Source organism: Xenopus tropicalis, chromosome 5, assembly GCF_000004195.4.
Source record: "Xenopus tropicalis strain Nigerian chromosome 5, UCB_Xtro_10.0, whole genome shotgun sequence".
Taxonomy (NCBI): domain Eukaryota; kingdom Metazoa; phylum Chordata; class Amphibia; order Anura; family Pipidae; genus Xenopus; species Xenopus tropicalis.
This window is the reverse complement of record NC_030681.2, coordinates 159,462,507-159,478,074: the sequence shown is the minus strand read 5'-3', so window position 1 is coordinate 159,478,074 and position 15,568 is coordinate 159,462,507. Positions and strand designations below refer to the sequence as shown.

Sequence of the window (15,568 nt, the reverse complement as noted above, 5' to 3'; positions counted from 1 at the left end):
TGAATTAAGTACCAGGTTCACCAGTCTCTAGTAATGACCATGGTTCCCAGGTTGCCGGATTGCCACCATGTAGGCCCCCAGTATATACTGGAGTGTGATGGAGGCTCCTCTGCGAGCAAATAGTGCCAAGTAATGGGATATGCCTTGTTGCACAATATATTCATGAACGATATCACAATGGAGGTATTAAAGGCAGGGGGAAGTTTTATTACATATTTGTGACATTTAGAAAACTAAAGCAACTGGACTTGCTGAAGGATCTGTGGTTTCTTCTGTTCAAGGGAATTCCATGTGTTTGACAGGGCCGTATTCATGATGATTGTTTTACCCTTAAGGGTGTAAATTCCAGCTGATTTAGATTTACTACTATTACACTTATTGTAACCTAAAGGAATAAAGATCTTCCCATCAGTGCGCACTCTATCTACCCTCGTTCCTCCATGTTGGTTTATGGTGTATCTCTTACATTAATATGTTCTGATAACTGTGACTCTTGTGTTCAGCTCAGGCCATAGGAAAATAATATAGCACTTGGGAATGAATATACAGCCCAATAACCCAGCACTGGAGGATAAGATGGCAAATATCTCAACTGCCACCATTCTACTGCCCTTACTGCTCAGGTATGCAGGGACAAATGCCCCCCACACGCTACAGAACCCCAACATACTGAAAGTGATGTTTTTAGCCTCATTAAATCGGTCAGGGAAATCCTTGGCTAGAAATGCAGCAATGAAACTTAGTAGGGCCAACGTTCCCATATATCCAATTATACAGAAGAAGAAAAAGCCTGACCCTTCATTGCACAGGAGAATAATATAGTCTGGGTCAGAGAGAGTATCAGCCTCTGGAAATGGGGGGTTGGAGGCCATCCATACAGCAGAGACAACAATCTCACCCAAAGAACATACAATGACTAATATGGTAGCCAGTTGGGTTCCTACATACTTCTTCAGCTTGCTCCCAGGCTTTGTGGCATTGAAGGCAATAATAACTGTGAGAGTTTTAGCCAACACAGAAGAAACAGAAATAGTAAATACAATCCCAAATGTTACTTGTCGGAGGAGACAACATATCTGAGTTGGGCGCCCAATGAATAATAAAGTGCAGAGGAAACACAACATGAGAGAGATGAGGAGGAGACAGCTGAGATATCGGTTGTTGGCTCTCACTATAGGAGTCTCGCGGTACTTTATAAAGATTCCCAGGATTACAGCACAAGAGATGGAGAATGTTACAGAGATGGAGGATAAAGTAGAACCCAAATGGTCATCATAGGAAAGGTAATTTATATCCCTCGGGATGCAGCTGGTTCTTCCACTGTTTGACTTTTCATATTTAGAGCATTTTGTACAACTCTGGGCATCTGTAATAACATTGAAAAAGGGAAAATAAGTTGTTAGATTCTGGGGTACAACTCAGTTGCCCAACTTATTAAACTAAAGAAAAAGCTGAAATACAGGAACCTTGTTCCACACAGAAATTATTTTCTCATCCATCCTTACATCTCACTCTCCATTGTGCAGCAGAAGAACAAGGGCGGGTCAACTGTCCCAACAGCCAATCCTTTGCTCTACAAGGTCAAGTGTAACTCAGGAACCAAATACATTAAGGTTTCTCTCCCCAGTGTTACACACATGAATAACTGGGAAATGTTATTAACAGTGATTGAGTTATTTCATTACTAAGACTGACATCATGGGAAACAAGTGGCCATGGATATATTTAAGTTCAAATAATGAAACAGACATAACTATGAAGAGCATAGGTCCAAGACAATGACAATTGTACCCTTTATCCTTCTGATATTGTGTTACCTCCTCAAATTGTGTATGGTTTAAGAGTCATTAAAGGACATGTGCTCTGTAAAGTTCATGCAATGAAGAATGCAGGCTTACACAGGCAGATCTTACTTAAAAAAAAGTCCTGCTTGGATTGTGTACTGCAATTGTTAAACTGATCTTAGGAGAAGTGCCATATCCCGATTGGCTGCTAGACTAGAGGGTGTGTTTGGTAACCTGAGAAGAACTGAGCATGCTCAGTAGTAAAGAGCCAAAGCTGGGAGGGGGCCGAGTGAGTTACAGGAGGAGAAGGAATCCTAAGTGACTAAAGGGATGCTGTAGCCTTACTATTAACCTTTTAACAACTGGAGTGGCATTGAAGTTCTCTGTCGGAGTTATTTGACGATGACCCACATTGCCATTATTATGAGACGTACCTGTTATGTTAGACATTTCCCCATCGGCACACAGTACACAGGTATAACAGCAACTTGGCGCCCCTTCTACTTTAGCTTTCCTGAATCCAGGCTTACAGGGCTCGCTACAGCGAGAATGGGCAAACTGGGGTTAGAATAGAGACATGAATTTATAGCATATAAAATAAATGTTAAAATAAATAAATCCAATATTATGCTATGAGTACAAGCAAGTGACAGAATCCATATTGGCTCGGTTGCAAAAAACAATAGTATTAACATTGCAACGTTGCAGTTGAGGCCCTCGCATGTACAAATGGCTTCTTTTTACTCCCCATCACTAATGGTGGAACCTATTGACCTATCCCCAGCAATCTCTTGGAAAAGATTTATGGAAAACTAACAATTCTGGGACAACAAGAGAATCTGTTCTTGGAGATTCCTTTATGTGGAGCAAGAAGTTTTTGGTATTACGTACCATTAAATCTCTAGTCACTTAGAGCTCCTCCTTATAGGAGGCAGGACACTAAAGATAGAAAGGACTCCTCCTCCTTCCTTTTACTGTATATCCTTCCTGATTAAAGCCCTAAGTCAGTTTCGAATAGTAAGTCCAAAACAAATGAAACACACACAAACCATAACAAAAAACTCACAATTACTCGGGGGACAATGTTTCAGGGAGGGTGGTCCAGTGCCCCCCGAGTGACTAGAGAAAAGTACATTTAATATTAAGTTATACAAAAAATCTTTCTTTAACATCCTTGGTGGGCAAAGCAGTCCCATCAAGTAAAATAGGAAGCAAAGGGAGAAACAAGACATAGTCTTCCTTGTAGATACAACTGATTGCGGAACTTTCCTGCCAAAACTGCTCTCTAAGAAGAACATCTCTAAAACTTAACAAATGTGTGAATGGAAGACCATGTGGGAGACCTACACAGACCTAATCTGCAGAAACCTTATTCCTCCTAGCCCAAGAAGCAATTAAATGTCTGTTTGACATCGCCCTGGGGATCCCTTTCAAGAGCTACAGTATATATGCCTGAGGAATTGTTTCTCTGATCCATCTAGAGAGTTTTGTTTTTGTTGCAGAATCTTCTTTCATTGAGCCTAAATGTATTGCAAATTGAGACTTGAGGCTGTCTACACAAAGAAGTCCTCCTCAGACCATTGTCAACATCCAATAAATGAAGCCTAGATTCCATGGCATTCTTCAGATTAGGACATAAAGATGGGACCACAACAGGCTGGTTAACATAATACTCAGACATGAAGGAACAAGAGGAGATTTAAAAAATCCCCTTATCAAGAAGACCAGACCAGATAAGGTGGAGAGAATGATCAGCTCAGCTTCGACTGATCAAACAGTGATCCAGAAATACCTTCCAGGTTGGCCAGCACATACCAGAAGGGGGTCCCTGTCAGGATCGTCCACTGGCACTCCTGTCTTCTCTGGTGCAGAATTCAAAATGGTGGTGCCCACGGCCACCACGTGGGATGCAGTACTGGCATGGTCATGTGGTGGCCATGGGTGACACCATTTTGGATTATGTACCAGAGAAGACAGGAGCGGTGGTGGGCACTCCTGACAGGGATTAGGCTGTATATATAAATGGGTAAAATGGGCTTTTGCCCATGGCCCACCAAGGCAAGAGGCCCACAATCACAATCACAAGCATCTACTATAACTTTTAACTGAAGCATCCCTCTGAAATACTTATTGCACTGGAAGAGCCCTACAACACAACATCATTTTTAGGTTCTTTATTGAATTTTGCTTTCCTATTATGGTTTATTCCAGGTCCAGGATGGTGTACTTGGACCACCTGTTTAAGGGTAGTACTATCACAAATTTATTGGTACGGTTGCAGGGGGCTGACTGCTGAGACCTTTGCTCTGGACCTGCTGGTACCTTAAAACAGCCCTGCTCTATGGAGGCTCCGACTGAGGATGCCATTGCTCACAGAGCTAACAACATGTGTGTGATTGCAGCCAAGCACAAGTTCAAGCAATTTAGGTGCAACCAGAAACTCATAGAGTAAGACCTATATTTGGGTATTGTGTCCTTGGCAATCTTTTGTTTCAAATTTGTTGCCAAACCACCAAATGAAAAAAAAAAGGGTTCCTGATCCCATGTTGGATCCCATGAACTCAAAACACAAAGGAACCAGACTTCATCTGAGATGTTACCTCTGAAAAGTACGGGCCCCAGAGATTGGCGCTGTTATTGATAAATAATTGATTCCCATCAGATCTGGATGTGTCAAAGCTCCCAACCTTTATGCTCTGTAGATTTTCTTCTCCAAAGAAGTACCATTTCAGAATATCATAATTGGCTGGTGGGTCTCCATTGTCTCTAAAGTATATTTTGTGCCCAGAAGACGTTCTGAATGCCACATGCCGCATCAATGCATTTAGCTTAAAATATATAAAAATACATATGTCATTTCTGTAAAAAATATTATATTATTCCTATACAGAAGGGACCCCAAACTTTTATACCACATTTAAATGGAAAAAGTTTTGGAGAGCAACACAAGTATGGAAAAAGTTCCTGGAGGTGCCAATGAGAGTTATAATTGTCTGTTTGATGGCCCCTATGTTGTTTGGAAGCCTACAGAAGGCCCTGTTTGGCAACTTTTTATGTTTTTATGTAATCAAACCTGCATCCTAACCAGAAATTCAAAAACAAGTTCCTTCTTTGAGGCCACTGAGAGCAACATCCAAAGGGTTGGCGAGCCACATGCTCCCCCGAGCAACCCCCGAGGTTGCCATGTCTACTAATTCCCGTTAAAAATGATGCAAATGCTCTTTAACACCTTTATATTTTGTGTGGGATGAAAACTAAACACCTGCTTGTTCCCTCCCTAATCTAAAGGTCTATCATTGTCATTCACTAAAAATAAATGGACAAGTCGGATCTTCCCAAGAAATTACAAGGCATCTGACCTGCCTACAAGGGATAGGTGCTTAAATACAGTAATATATTTACATAAAATCCCCAGTGTTCTGGAAGAAACATGTGGCTTAGATATTACAGGTGTGTTGGATAAAGAAACTGAAAGACACATAGACAAATGCAAAGTGGGGCTACAAACTTGCCAAAAGAACATAATAGTGTTGTGTAATTACAAAGCTATGAAAAAAATTAAGAACAAGTTCTTTGGTTCTTAGATGGTGATACTCCAACAAAAACTGAAAGATCACAAGTTGAGCACTGATATAAAGTATTTCTGGCACCATCTTGTCCTACTCACCCTTCTGTCATTCAATTCTTCTTACCTATAATTGGTCCCAGTAACTATAAGGATCCCAACACTTTTGGGTGCAAGGAACACCCACCTTCTTCCTGCCATTGTGATTGGGGTTGAGTTGGTAATTTCAATCCATCAGTACAAAAATAAGCATTCTTAACTACATCTTTAACCTCCAGTGGGAAAGTGTTAAAACAAGTAGTTGAGCCGAGGTACTACACGTGGGTACCATTATATCTGGGTACAAGTGACCCTTACAGGCTGGGTTATAGGTCTTAAGGTATTAATGTATAATGACTGTACAAAGGAACGTACCTGCCATTGCTTAAAGTACATGTGTAGGCTCTCTGCTGATTTAGGGGAACGTGTCATTGTGCCGTACAGTTCATGGAGAGTGTGAGCCATTGTGTAAACTGCAGTGTAAACCCCATAAGCTATTCTGTAATTAAATGTTTCATAGAATGACAGAACTGTATCATCAAATGTTTCATTCCCGGTACATTTTCTAAGTGAGATGTCTGTCTCTGAAAAGGTGCAATTAATGAATATTTCCCAAATTTCTGTGAAGAACTCATGACGTTGATATTTATATGGATTTACGGAATAGAAAAACTGCTTAAAACCAGGAATCTCTCCTTGTTGGAAGGAAAGTGCAAAAGTGCCATTGAAAGTTACTGGTATTTGTGAATGTCGCAGCTCGATTACACGGGAGAAAGATGAGGACACAATCCATATTTTCTTTGGCATTTTATAAAGGGCAAAAAAAAGATTAAAACTGTCAATATACTGAGGACTGACAAAAAGAATGATCACATTGGCTGTGGTCTTGTAGATTGTCTGCTCTATAGACCTATATATTTCTGTACTATTTACTTTTGACCTATTTATATCTGACCAATTTTTAAGTCTAATGAGGAAGGCCAAGCAGCCGCCATCTTTGTTCATTTGATTTTGCAGTCTTTCACTTGCCCTGTGTCCAATGTCATCATCCGATACAACAAGCCCAACCCATTTCCAGCCAAAATGCCCAATCAGGCTCATTATAGCATCAATTTCAGATAACTCATTGGGGATCATTCGGTAGAAAGACGGAAACTCTAGTCTGTTATTAAATATGGGATCAGCAGAGCCGTAACTGATCTACAGATACAAGAAAAACATGTCAACAAAATTAAAATAAGAAGCAGCTAATTAGCTACGTGCTATATAAACTAATACTTATTACTCTATGGATGGTGAAGGCAATAGATGGGCACTCATTTGTTTTGGACATTTTGACTTTTGGGACAGGAATCTCTGTAACTGTTGGGCAGAGAAGATATGGAATGAGGGACTCACTGGTGGGGTTCAATATTGGGGTCAATGCCTTTTTAGCACCAAACATCTTAAAGTGTATAGTTGAAGTGATCAACCAATTATATTGCCCTTGGTGAGTAGTAAGGAAATGAGCTGATGGATGCCCAGCTTTGGGTTTATTTGCTTTATCTGATTCATCCCGTAGAGGGTTCTGGAATGGTTGAACCTTTTTTTTGTAAATAAATTGAATATGTAAATAATGTTTTTATTAATTAGCTTAACCCTTGTTATTGATAAGGGCAGATTATCAAAATCTTTAAATTCTTCTTGCATTTCTTTCTTGAATTTGAGTGTAAAAACAACCAAGAAAATGTATCTTTCTTAATGAAATCTTACCATGGACCAGTGGTTGGTTTCAGAATTTTTTAGTTCAAGACCCACTTGGTGGTCCAAAATGTAGCCAGGTATCTGCCATTCAACCACATTGTACCACCAAATGTATTTGTGTATTACAAATCCCAACCAATGACCTTCAAGCCAATCAGTCTCCTTAATCTCACTCAAAATGGTCACCTCAGCCAGAGCTCCAGGCCCTCTAGAGGAGCCTCAAGATTTGGGAATCACAGCCATAGACTGTGCTATTTAACTAACGTTAAAGCCATTCAATAATTCTTTGGAACGCTTCAAAGAATTCTAAAGTAGAGTGAAAGTTTTCCATTCCAAAAACCTGATGTGCCTATTCATTGAAAATTGATCTAGTGAAAAACTGGAAGATATCTAACATTCTTTGTTCTACCTGAGCAGTGACTGGTGACAACTTTGGATGCTAAATTTCTTTTCTCCAAGTCTGTACAGATGGAGCAAAGTGAGTTGTGTTGAGTTCTACATATTACTCCATTGACTCTGATGGAGTTGAATGAAGTTGAGATTAATCCCATAGCCTCTTATGTCCATGAACTGGACGGTCTATCATTATTCTCTTCAAGTTCTCTCATGGGTTGAGAAATAAGCACTAATCAGCTTGCAATGATCAAAATGAACAGCTCTGATTGGCAGCAGAAGGAATCTGATATTCCTCACCAGTGGTCCCAGATTGATTTACCAGTGTCTTATCCAGAAATTGAGAAGAGGCAGTATTAGCAACAGATTGACTGTGATTTAATGAGATGAATGGGTCATTGTGTGGGAGCTGGGGTTCGTTTGGAAGGATTGAACTGGATGGTCTTTATTCAACCCAATGTAACTATGTAACTATGTTTGCACCAACTGTACCTAGCAGGTTTTGCAACAAAGCAAATGGCTAGGGGCTATGGTCAACGTAGATCAAACTGCCCAACCAAATCTTTATATAAGAATTATTATTTTCTTTGCCCTTCAGTAGGTGCCTGCACTGCATTACAATTTAAGACGATGAATGGGAGCAGCCTATGGAATCTGTCATTTCCACACAGACCTGAGGGTACCTGTAGGTCCCTGCGAGCCACGCAATGGACAGAGATGATTCTGAAGACAAGTCTCCTATGAACCCCACAACCTTCCTGTTATTCCAGCAGCTGTAATTTGGGATTGGTTGTTCTGTTCCAGACAGGATGCCAAAAGCACTTACAATAGACTTCATTCCTGAGCCACAGGAGTCATAGATCCGATAGCCCAAAGTCACATTAGGCAGTATCTCCGGATCCTTATTGACCTCCTCAATCGTATAAATGAGAACCAGTAGGTGGCGATAGTGTCTGAATGAGATTCTGTTATGTAGGGAGAGAGGTTTAATTATTAGATTTCATTAATGAGGTTAAAAATAAAGATGCTCTCCACCTCTCATTTTATAACCCTCAAAAAATATAAAGTAAATAGAAATCCTGTTTCTTTACAAAGTGTATTGCCAATCACTACAATTTAGACATGTTTTGGTTGTATTTAAGGTGCACTGAGATTGGATGATCTTGAATGAACACCAAATAGGACTCCTGTTCTTCAAACAGGTACTATGAGTAATTGCTATGTGTGTATTGTGCAACCATCTCCTTCCCAGGTTCAGCCAATGTTCAAATAGTTCAGTGCTTCAAACCTTCAGCACAGGAGAAAGCACTTTTATTTGTGCAAAAGAAAAACAATAAAATGTTGTATATGAGAAAAAAATAAGCAGACTAATTAAATTTTTTTTTAGGTGAGCAGGAACCTCGACTCTGGAATGGCAGTGGATGGGATCTACTTGGACTTTGCTAAAGCGTTTGATACAGTACCTCACAGAAGGTTAATGATCAAATTAAGGAATATTGGCCTAGAACATAATATTTGTAATTGGATAGAGAACTGGCTGAAGGATAGAGTACACAGAGTGGGGTAAATGGAACATTTTCTAATTGGACCAGTGTGGTTAGTGGGTACCGCAGGGGTCAGTCCTTGGTCCTTTGCTTTTTAACTTGTTTATTAATGACCTGGAGGGGGGCATAGACAGTACTGTTTCTATTTTTGCTGACAATACTAATTTGTGCAAATCTATAAGCTCCATGCAGGATGAAAACTGGGCAGCAAAATGGAAAATGAGGTTCAATGTTCAAAAGTGCAAAGTTCTGCCCTTTGGTAGAAATAATATAAATGTGAGTTATACACTAAATGATAGTGTGTTGGGGGGGATCATTAATGGAGAAGGATCTGGGGGTTTTCTGTTCCCACCTCCAGGTCATTAATAAACAACAAGTTGTCTAATTCCAGGCAGTGTCATTCTGTGGCTACTAAAGCAAATAAAGTGGTTTCTTGTATAAAAAACGGCATTGACTCAGGGAATGAAAACATAATTTTGCCTCTTTATAGGTCCCTGGTAAGGCCTCACCGTGAGTATGGGGGCAGTTTTGGGCTCTAGTCCTTAAGAAGCTGGAGAGTGTGAGTTCATTCTTCTAACAAACATCATTCCTATGCCAAGGTGCACTTTGTATTCAATATAGTGTTATATATCCTATAAGCAAAGTGAAAGAAAACAAAACTAACTTGCCCTTACAGTGTGCACTGTGTATCCCAATGAAAATGAAGGAACACATCATGTATCTGGAGAATTCCACCAACGATCAAGTCCCCATCACTAAAGTAGTTCATCCTGATGTTACTGCTCAGCCGGCACCCAGAGCTGGGACTGGGCATTTCAGCTGCAGAAATAAGTGCCTGGAACATCAGAACCAGTAGCAGAACCTTGAGTCTGGCAGGAAACAGAACCTCCATTGATCCACGGAACAGAGCAAAGAGATGATGCAGGTTCCTGAGCTGATGGGGGCAGAGAGGAGACATCCTTGTGCCAGTAACAGAGCAGCCAGAGTCTATATCCCTAGCAATGTTCCCTTAGTTATATATCTTCCCTGAACTGCAATCTATGAGCAGCTGCAGCCACTGACATATTTTAGCAGCACAGTTATAGAGTTTCCTAAATCAGCCATAATAGCCGGTGTCCTGCTCTTCCCAATACAGCAGCAGCCTTGGGATTTATGGACTTTGCTTAGAACGTCTCTCCTCTTTCCATTCATGGAGCTGAAACTAAAAGAGCCCCATTAGCTTCTAACTTGGATATTTGAGAAATTGCTGAATGAACCATAGTTGCAATATGTAGGGCAGTAGCTTGCTAGACTTAAACAGCACTGTAGGGCCACACAATGGGGAGCTTGCTGTCACACAGTGGCTGATATATTCCTGTTCAAGATTACTTTCATGAAGATCATGGCAAAAAAATCAATCATGATTTTCTCTATTTTTTTTTTTTTTACCATATTTTCCTTCCAAGATTGCATCAAGGTTTGTGTTCTTCTCAGAGATCACCCTATATCAATAATAGTATAAATTCAAAATGTTGTGATTTCTGTAGTCAAAGTCAAATGATTGCCGGGGAAACTGCTGCCTTGTGTGGGGATATAACCTATGTTTGACCTGCTGGAATGAATTTGCCTTCTCCAAGATGGCTGCCCGTTACTGTCTGGCACAGTCATCATTGAGCTGCTCCCATTTAGGGCTGGAGGAAAGACTCCTCCCGGGGTTAGAGAAAGGAAGTAGGAAGAAGAAGTGGATAAAAATTGGTCTCAAGTGTGAGAGAACTCTGGACTCAAAAGGGTGAAGATTTCAAACATGAACTTGAAATAAGGACTACATAGACACTACATAGTCATCTTTTAACGGGTTCTGGAGTGGAACGTAAAGGGTTTATATTCTGGTCTCCTTAAGATCTATAATTATTGCATCATTTTCACACCCTCACACAATATTCCTTCAGGAGCTACTGTGCGTTTTTACCCAAATCCCTTCAACAATAAAGCTTCCCAGAGAAAGGTGGGGGCACCTGGGGAATCAAAGTTCCATAAGTTTACCTGGTATGGGATGAGAACCTTCAATTTAATCATTAATGGCGTACCCACCAGAGCATTATGTGACACAGGCTCTCAATTGACTATTATTTACATGTCTTTCTACCTGAAATATCATAGTCATATCCCCTGTAGCCTGTGGGTACCCTGCCGGTATTTGGTGTGGATGATGGTCACGTCTACATGGACAATTGCCTTGCAGTAGAGCCTGGTTTAGTAGAAGGCCTTTGCCCCTTAAAGTCTTCTCTTGTCTTATGACTGTGAAACATTCCATTCATACATTTCTGTTACAAATGCCCACAAACAGATGTGATCAGAATAAAGAACATTAACCTTTTTAGTGCCACAGGACGTAGAATCTACGTCCTGGGTACTACAGGACCAAAGTGCCACAGAACGTAGATTCTACGTCCTGGGGCACTTCCAGGTTTGGGAGCGGAGAAGCGGCTTTTCAAGCCGCTTCTTCGCTCCCCGCTCATTCCCCAGCCTCCAGACACAAGTCAGAGGTGGGGAACGAGTGGCCCCTGGGTCGCGATCGCCCAGGGGCCCCATAGAAAATGTCAGGACACGCTGTCTATGCGTGCCTGACATTTCCTGCTCTCCCTTCCCTCCCCCCTGGCCCCACTTCTCATACTCACAGATCGGCATCGCAGGAAGAAGCTGCAGCGGCTCCTGGGTCCTTCCTCCCACCTTCACACGATGTCTGTGCCTGCTTGTCACAGGTAAGTGTAAAAAAACACACATACACACACATAATACACTAATACACACTTATACTCACACTTACACACAAACACATACATTTTGGGTAGTTGGTGGGTTTCACACATTCAGAACAGTTACACTTACACATACTTACTTGCACACTCACTTGCACACTCACACACATGCACAAAAAACACATTTTACCATGTGTACACACTCACTTACACACTTATGTAATTTTGTAATTTTTTTTTTTTTCTATCGCATCGTTTTTATTCTTGCCTGAAAAAAATGTTTTATTGCCTTTGCGGATAGTGTATTCGCTAACCGCACTGCGCAATACCTTTTGTGTATTATTTTGGTGTTTCTACTACATTTTCTGTGATTTTGGTGCATTTTTGGGTATTTTACTGCATGTTTAGCCATTTTATAGCATTTTCAGTTATGCATAGTTGTTGTTCGCTTGACTTTGTCTGTAAAACTTATTTGCCCAAGCCAAAATACTCAAACTGTTATTCTGCCTGCAGATATTATTAGGCAAAAAAAAAAAATTATTTTAGTGATTTTTTTTTTATTTTTATCAGTTTTAGTGCTTTTAACATTGTTCTTTGTTACTTGTCTTTGCACATGGACATTTTGTCTGCTGTATTTCAATTTGGCATCCTCTGTACCCCACATAGTTTGGTAAATCTATTCATATTGGGCATCAAACTGTTCAGTAGACTAGTGGCGTTCATAGTTAGAATGTTTTATGTTGGTACGTTACTAAATGTGGGGTACATAATGGGGCAACATGCAAGCTTTGTGATGATTTTCAGAAATGTCACAAAAACAGTTCTGTTTAGTAAAGCTTTGTAATTTGTTAGTTTGCAGTAAAAAGTTTTATTTACCCATTTTTGTTTTGTCAGAATGTGTACTTTCGGAAAATATATGGTTTTCTAGGGTCTCTTTACTGTTAGGGGGTCTTATGCCGCATAATACACATACCGGGTGCAAAAACTGCATGAGCCGGAGCGTCTTATGTGAAAATTCATATGCACTATTTTTACTTGGGTGCCCCTGTACCCCTGTACCCCATATAGTTTGGTAAATCTATGCATATAGGGCATCAAACTGTTCAGTAGACCCCTGGCGTTCATATTTAGAATGTTTTATGTTGATACGGTACAAAATGTGGGGTACATAATCGGGTAAAATGCAAGCTTTGTGACAATTTTCAGAAATGTCATAAAAACCATTCTGTTTAGCATAGCTTTGTAGTTTAGTAGTTTGCAGTAGAAAGATGTATTTACCCATTTTTGTTTTGTCAGAATGTGTACTTTCGGAAAATATATGGTTTTCTAGGGTCTCTTTACTGTTAGGGGGTCTTATGCCGCATAATACACATACCGGGTGCAAAAACTGCATGAGCCGGAGCGTCTTATGTGAAAATTCATATGCACTATTTTTACTTGGGTGCCCCTGTACCCCACATAGTTTGGTAAATCTATGCATATAGGGCATCAAACTGTTCAGTAGACCCCTGGCATTCATATTTAGAATGTTTTATGTTGATACGGTACAAAATGTGGGGGTACATAATGGGGTAAAATGCAAGCTTTGTGACAATTTTCAGAAATGTCATAAAAACCATTCTGTTTAGCATAGCTTTGTAGTTTGGTAGTTTGCAGTAGAAAGATGTATTTACCCATTTTTGTTTTGTCAGAATGTGTACTTTCGGAAAATATATGGTTTTCTAGGGTCTCTGTACTGTTAGGGGGTCTTATGCCGCATAATACACATACCGGGTGCAAAAACTGCATGAGCCGGAGCATCTTATGTGAAAATTCATTTGCACTATTTTTACTTGGGTGCCCCTGTACCCCACATAGTTTGGTAAATCTATTCATATTGGGCATAAAACTGTTCAGTAGACTAGTGGCGTTCATAGTTAGAATGTTTTATGTTGGTACGTTACTAAATGTGGGGTACATAATGGGGCAACATGCAAGCTTTGTGATGATTTTCAGAAATGTCACAGAAACAGTTCTGTTTAGTATAGCTTTGTAATTTGGTAGTTTGCAGTAGAAAGATGTATTTACCCATTTTTGTTTTGTCAGAATGTGTACTTTCGGAAAATATATGGTTTTCTAGGGTCTCTGTACTGTTAGGGGGTCTTATGCTGCATAATGCACATGCCGGTAGCTTATATTGCAGTATATACACTTTGTATGCACTAACTTCCTTTTGGGGTCTCTAAATGCCAGATACAGTGCTGATCCTATGCACAATGGGCATCAAACTGTTCAGCGGACCCTTGGCTTTCATATTTAGGGTGTGTTTTCTTGGTACCTAATGTTATGTGGGAGATAAGGTGCTTGAAAGTGGAAGATTTGATGTGATTTTCAGGTATTTCACCAAAACTAGCAATTTTGGGAAAGCACTGCGTCTCTGTAGTTTGGAGTAGAAAGACATGGGTACCAATTTTGAATTTGCCCGAATGTGTACTTTCCAAAAATATATGGTTCTGGGGGGTCAATGTATTTTTTTGTGTTTTTACCCCACAGAAAATGCAGTAAACGTGTTGAATTTTCAGTAGCTAAAGAGACCTCTGGGGCAATCTCTATGCACTGACGTCCTTATGGGGTCTCTAAATGCCAGATACAGTGCTGATCCTATGCACAATGGGCATCAAACTGTTCAGCGGACCCTTGGCTTTCATATTTAGGGTGTGTTTTCTTGGTACTTAATGTTATGTGGGAGATAAGGTGCTTGAAAGTGGAAGATTTGATGTGATTTTCAGGTATTTTACCAAAACTAGCAATTTTGGGAAAGCACTGCGACTCTGTAGTTTGGAGTAGAAAGACATGGGTACCAATTTTGAATTCGCCCGAATGTGTACTTTCCAAAAATATATGGTTTTGGGGGGTCAATGTATTTTTTTGTGTTTTTACCCCACTGAAAATGCAGTAAACGTGTTGAATTATCAGTAGCTAAAGAGACCTCTGGGGCAATCTCTATGCACTGACGTCCTTATGGGGTCTCTAAATGCCAGATACAGTGCTAATCCTATGCACAATGGGCATCAAACTGTTCAGCGGACCCTTGGCTTTCATATTTAGGGTGTGCTTTCTTGGTACCTAATGTTATGTGGGAGATAAGGTGCTTGAAAGTGGAAGATTTGATCTGATTTTTAGGTATTTCATCAAAACTGGCAATTTTGGGAAAGCATTGCGACTCTGTAGTTTGGAGTAGAAAGACATGGGTACCAATTTTGAATTCGTCCGAATGTGTACTTTCCAAAAATATATGGTTTTGGGGGGTCAATGTATTTTTTTGTGTTTTTACCCCACAGAAAATGCAGTAAATGTGTTGAATTTTCAGTAGCAAAAGAGATCTCCTGGGCAATTTGTATGTACTAACTTCCTTTTGGGGTTTCTAAATTCCAGATACATCGGTGATCCTATGCACAATGGGCATCAAACCATTCAGTGGACCCCTGGCTTTCATATTTAGGGTGTGTTTTCTTGGTACCTAATGTTATGTGGGAGATAAGGTGCTTGAAAGTGGAAGATTTGAGGTGATTTTTTTAGAATTTTCATAATTTTTTATAGAAAATGCTAAATTCAGTAAAGCATTGCTGTTTGGTACTTAGGAGTTGGAAGACATAGTTACCCATTTCGGATTCGTCAGAATGTGTAGTTTTCAAAAATGTATGGTTTCCTGGGGTAAACCTAATGTTCCAGGATTTTTGGCTTTGGAATGTAAAGTATGCCGTATTCTGCTGTAATGCTTTG

The 15,568-nt window shown here is 40.1% G+C and overlaps 1 protein-coding gene across 1 annotated transcript; it reads right to left on the bottom strand.

Moving 5' to 3' along the window:
* Nucleotides 1-467: 467 nt before the first annotated feature.
* On the bottom strand, nt 468-10,026 carry LOC116411042 (vomeronasal type-2 receptor 26-like). Its single transcript, XM_031902815.1, has 5 exons — nt 9,743-10,026; nt 8,351-8,489; nt 3,600-3,794; nt 2,219-2,342; nt 468-1,366 (listed from the first exon to the last, which is right to left on the bottom strand). The coding sequence occupies exons 1-5, from the start codon at nt 10,024-10,026 to the stop codon at nt 468-470; spliced, it is 1,641 nt and encodes a 546-aa protein (XP_031758675.1).
* Nucleotides 10,027-15,568: the final 5,542 nt, after the last annotated feature.

What these genes read in the sequence shown, in the direction of transcription:
- LOC116411042 (XM_031902815.1), bottom strand. Translation starts at nt 10,026, where the DNA reads ATGTCTCCTCTCTGCCCCCATCAGCTCAGGAACCTGCATCATCTCTTT. An exon ending in TGGGATACACAGTGCACACT is followed by an intron (nt 8,490 to 9,742) that starts GTAAGGGCAAGT and finishes CCTACATAACAG; the next exon opens with AATCTCATTCAGACACTATC. An exon ending in GGAAATGTCTAACATAACAG is followed by an intron (nt 1,367 to 2,218) that starts GTACGTCTCATA and finishes ATGTTATTACAG; the next exon opens with ATGCCCAGAGTTGTACAAAA.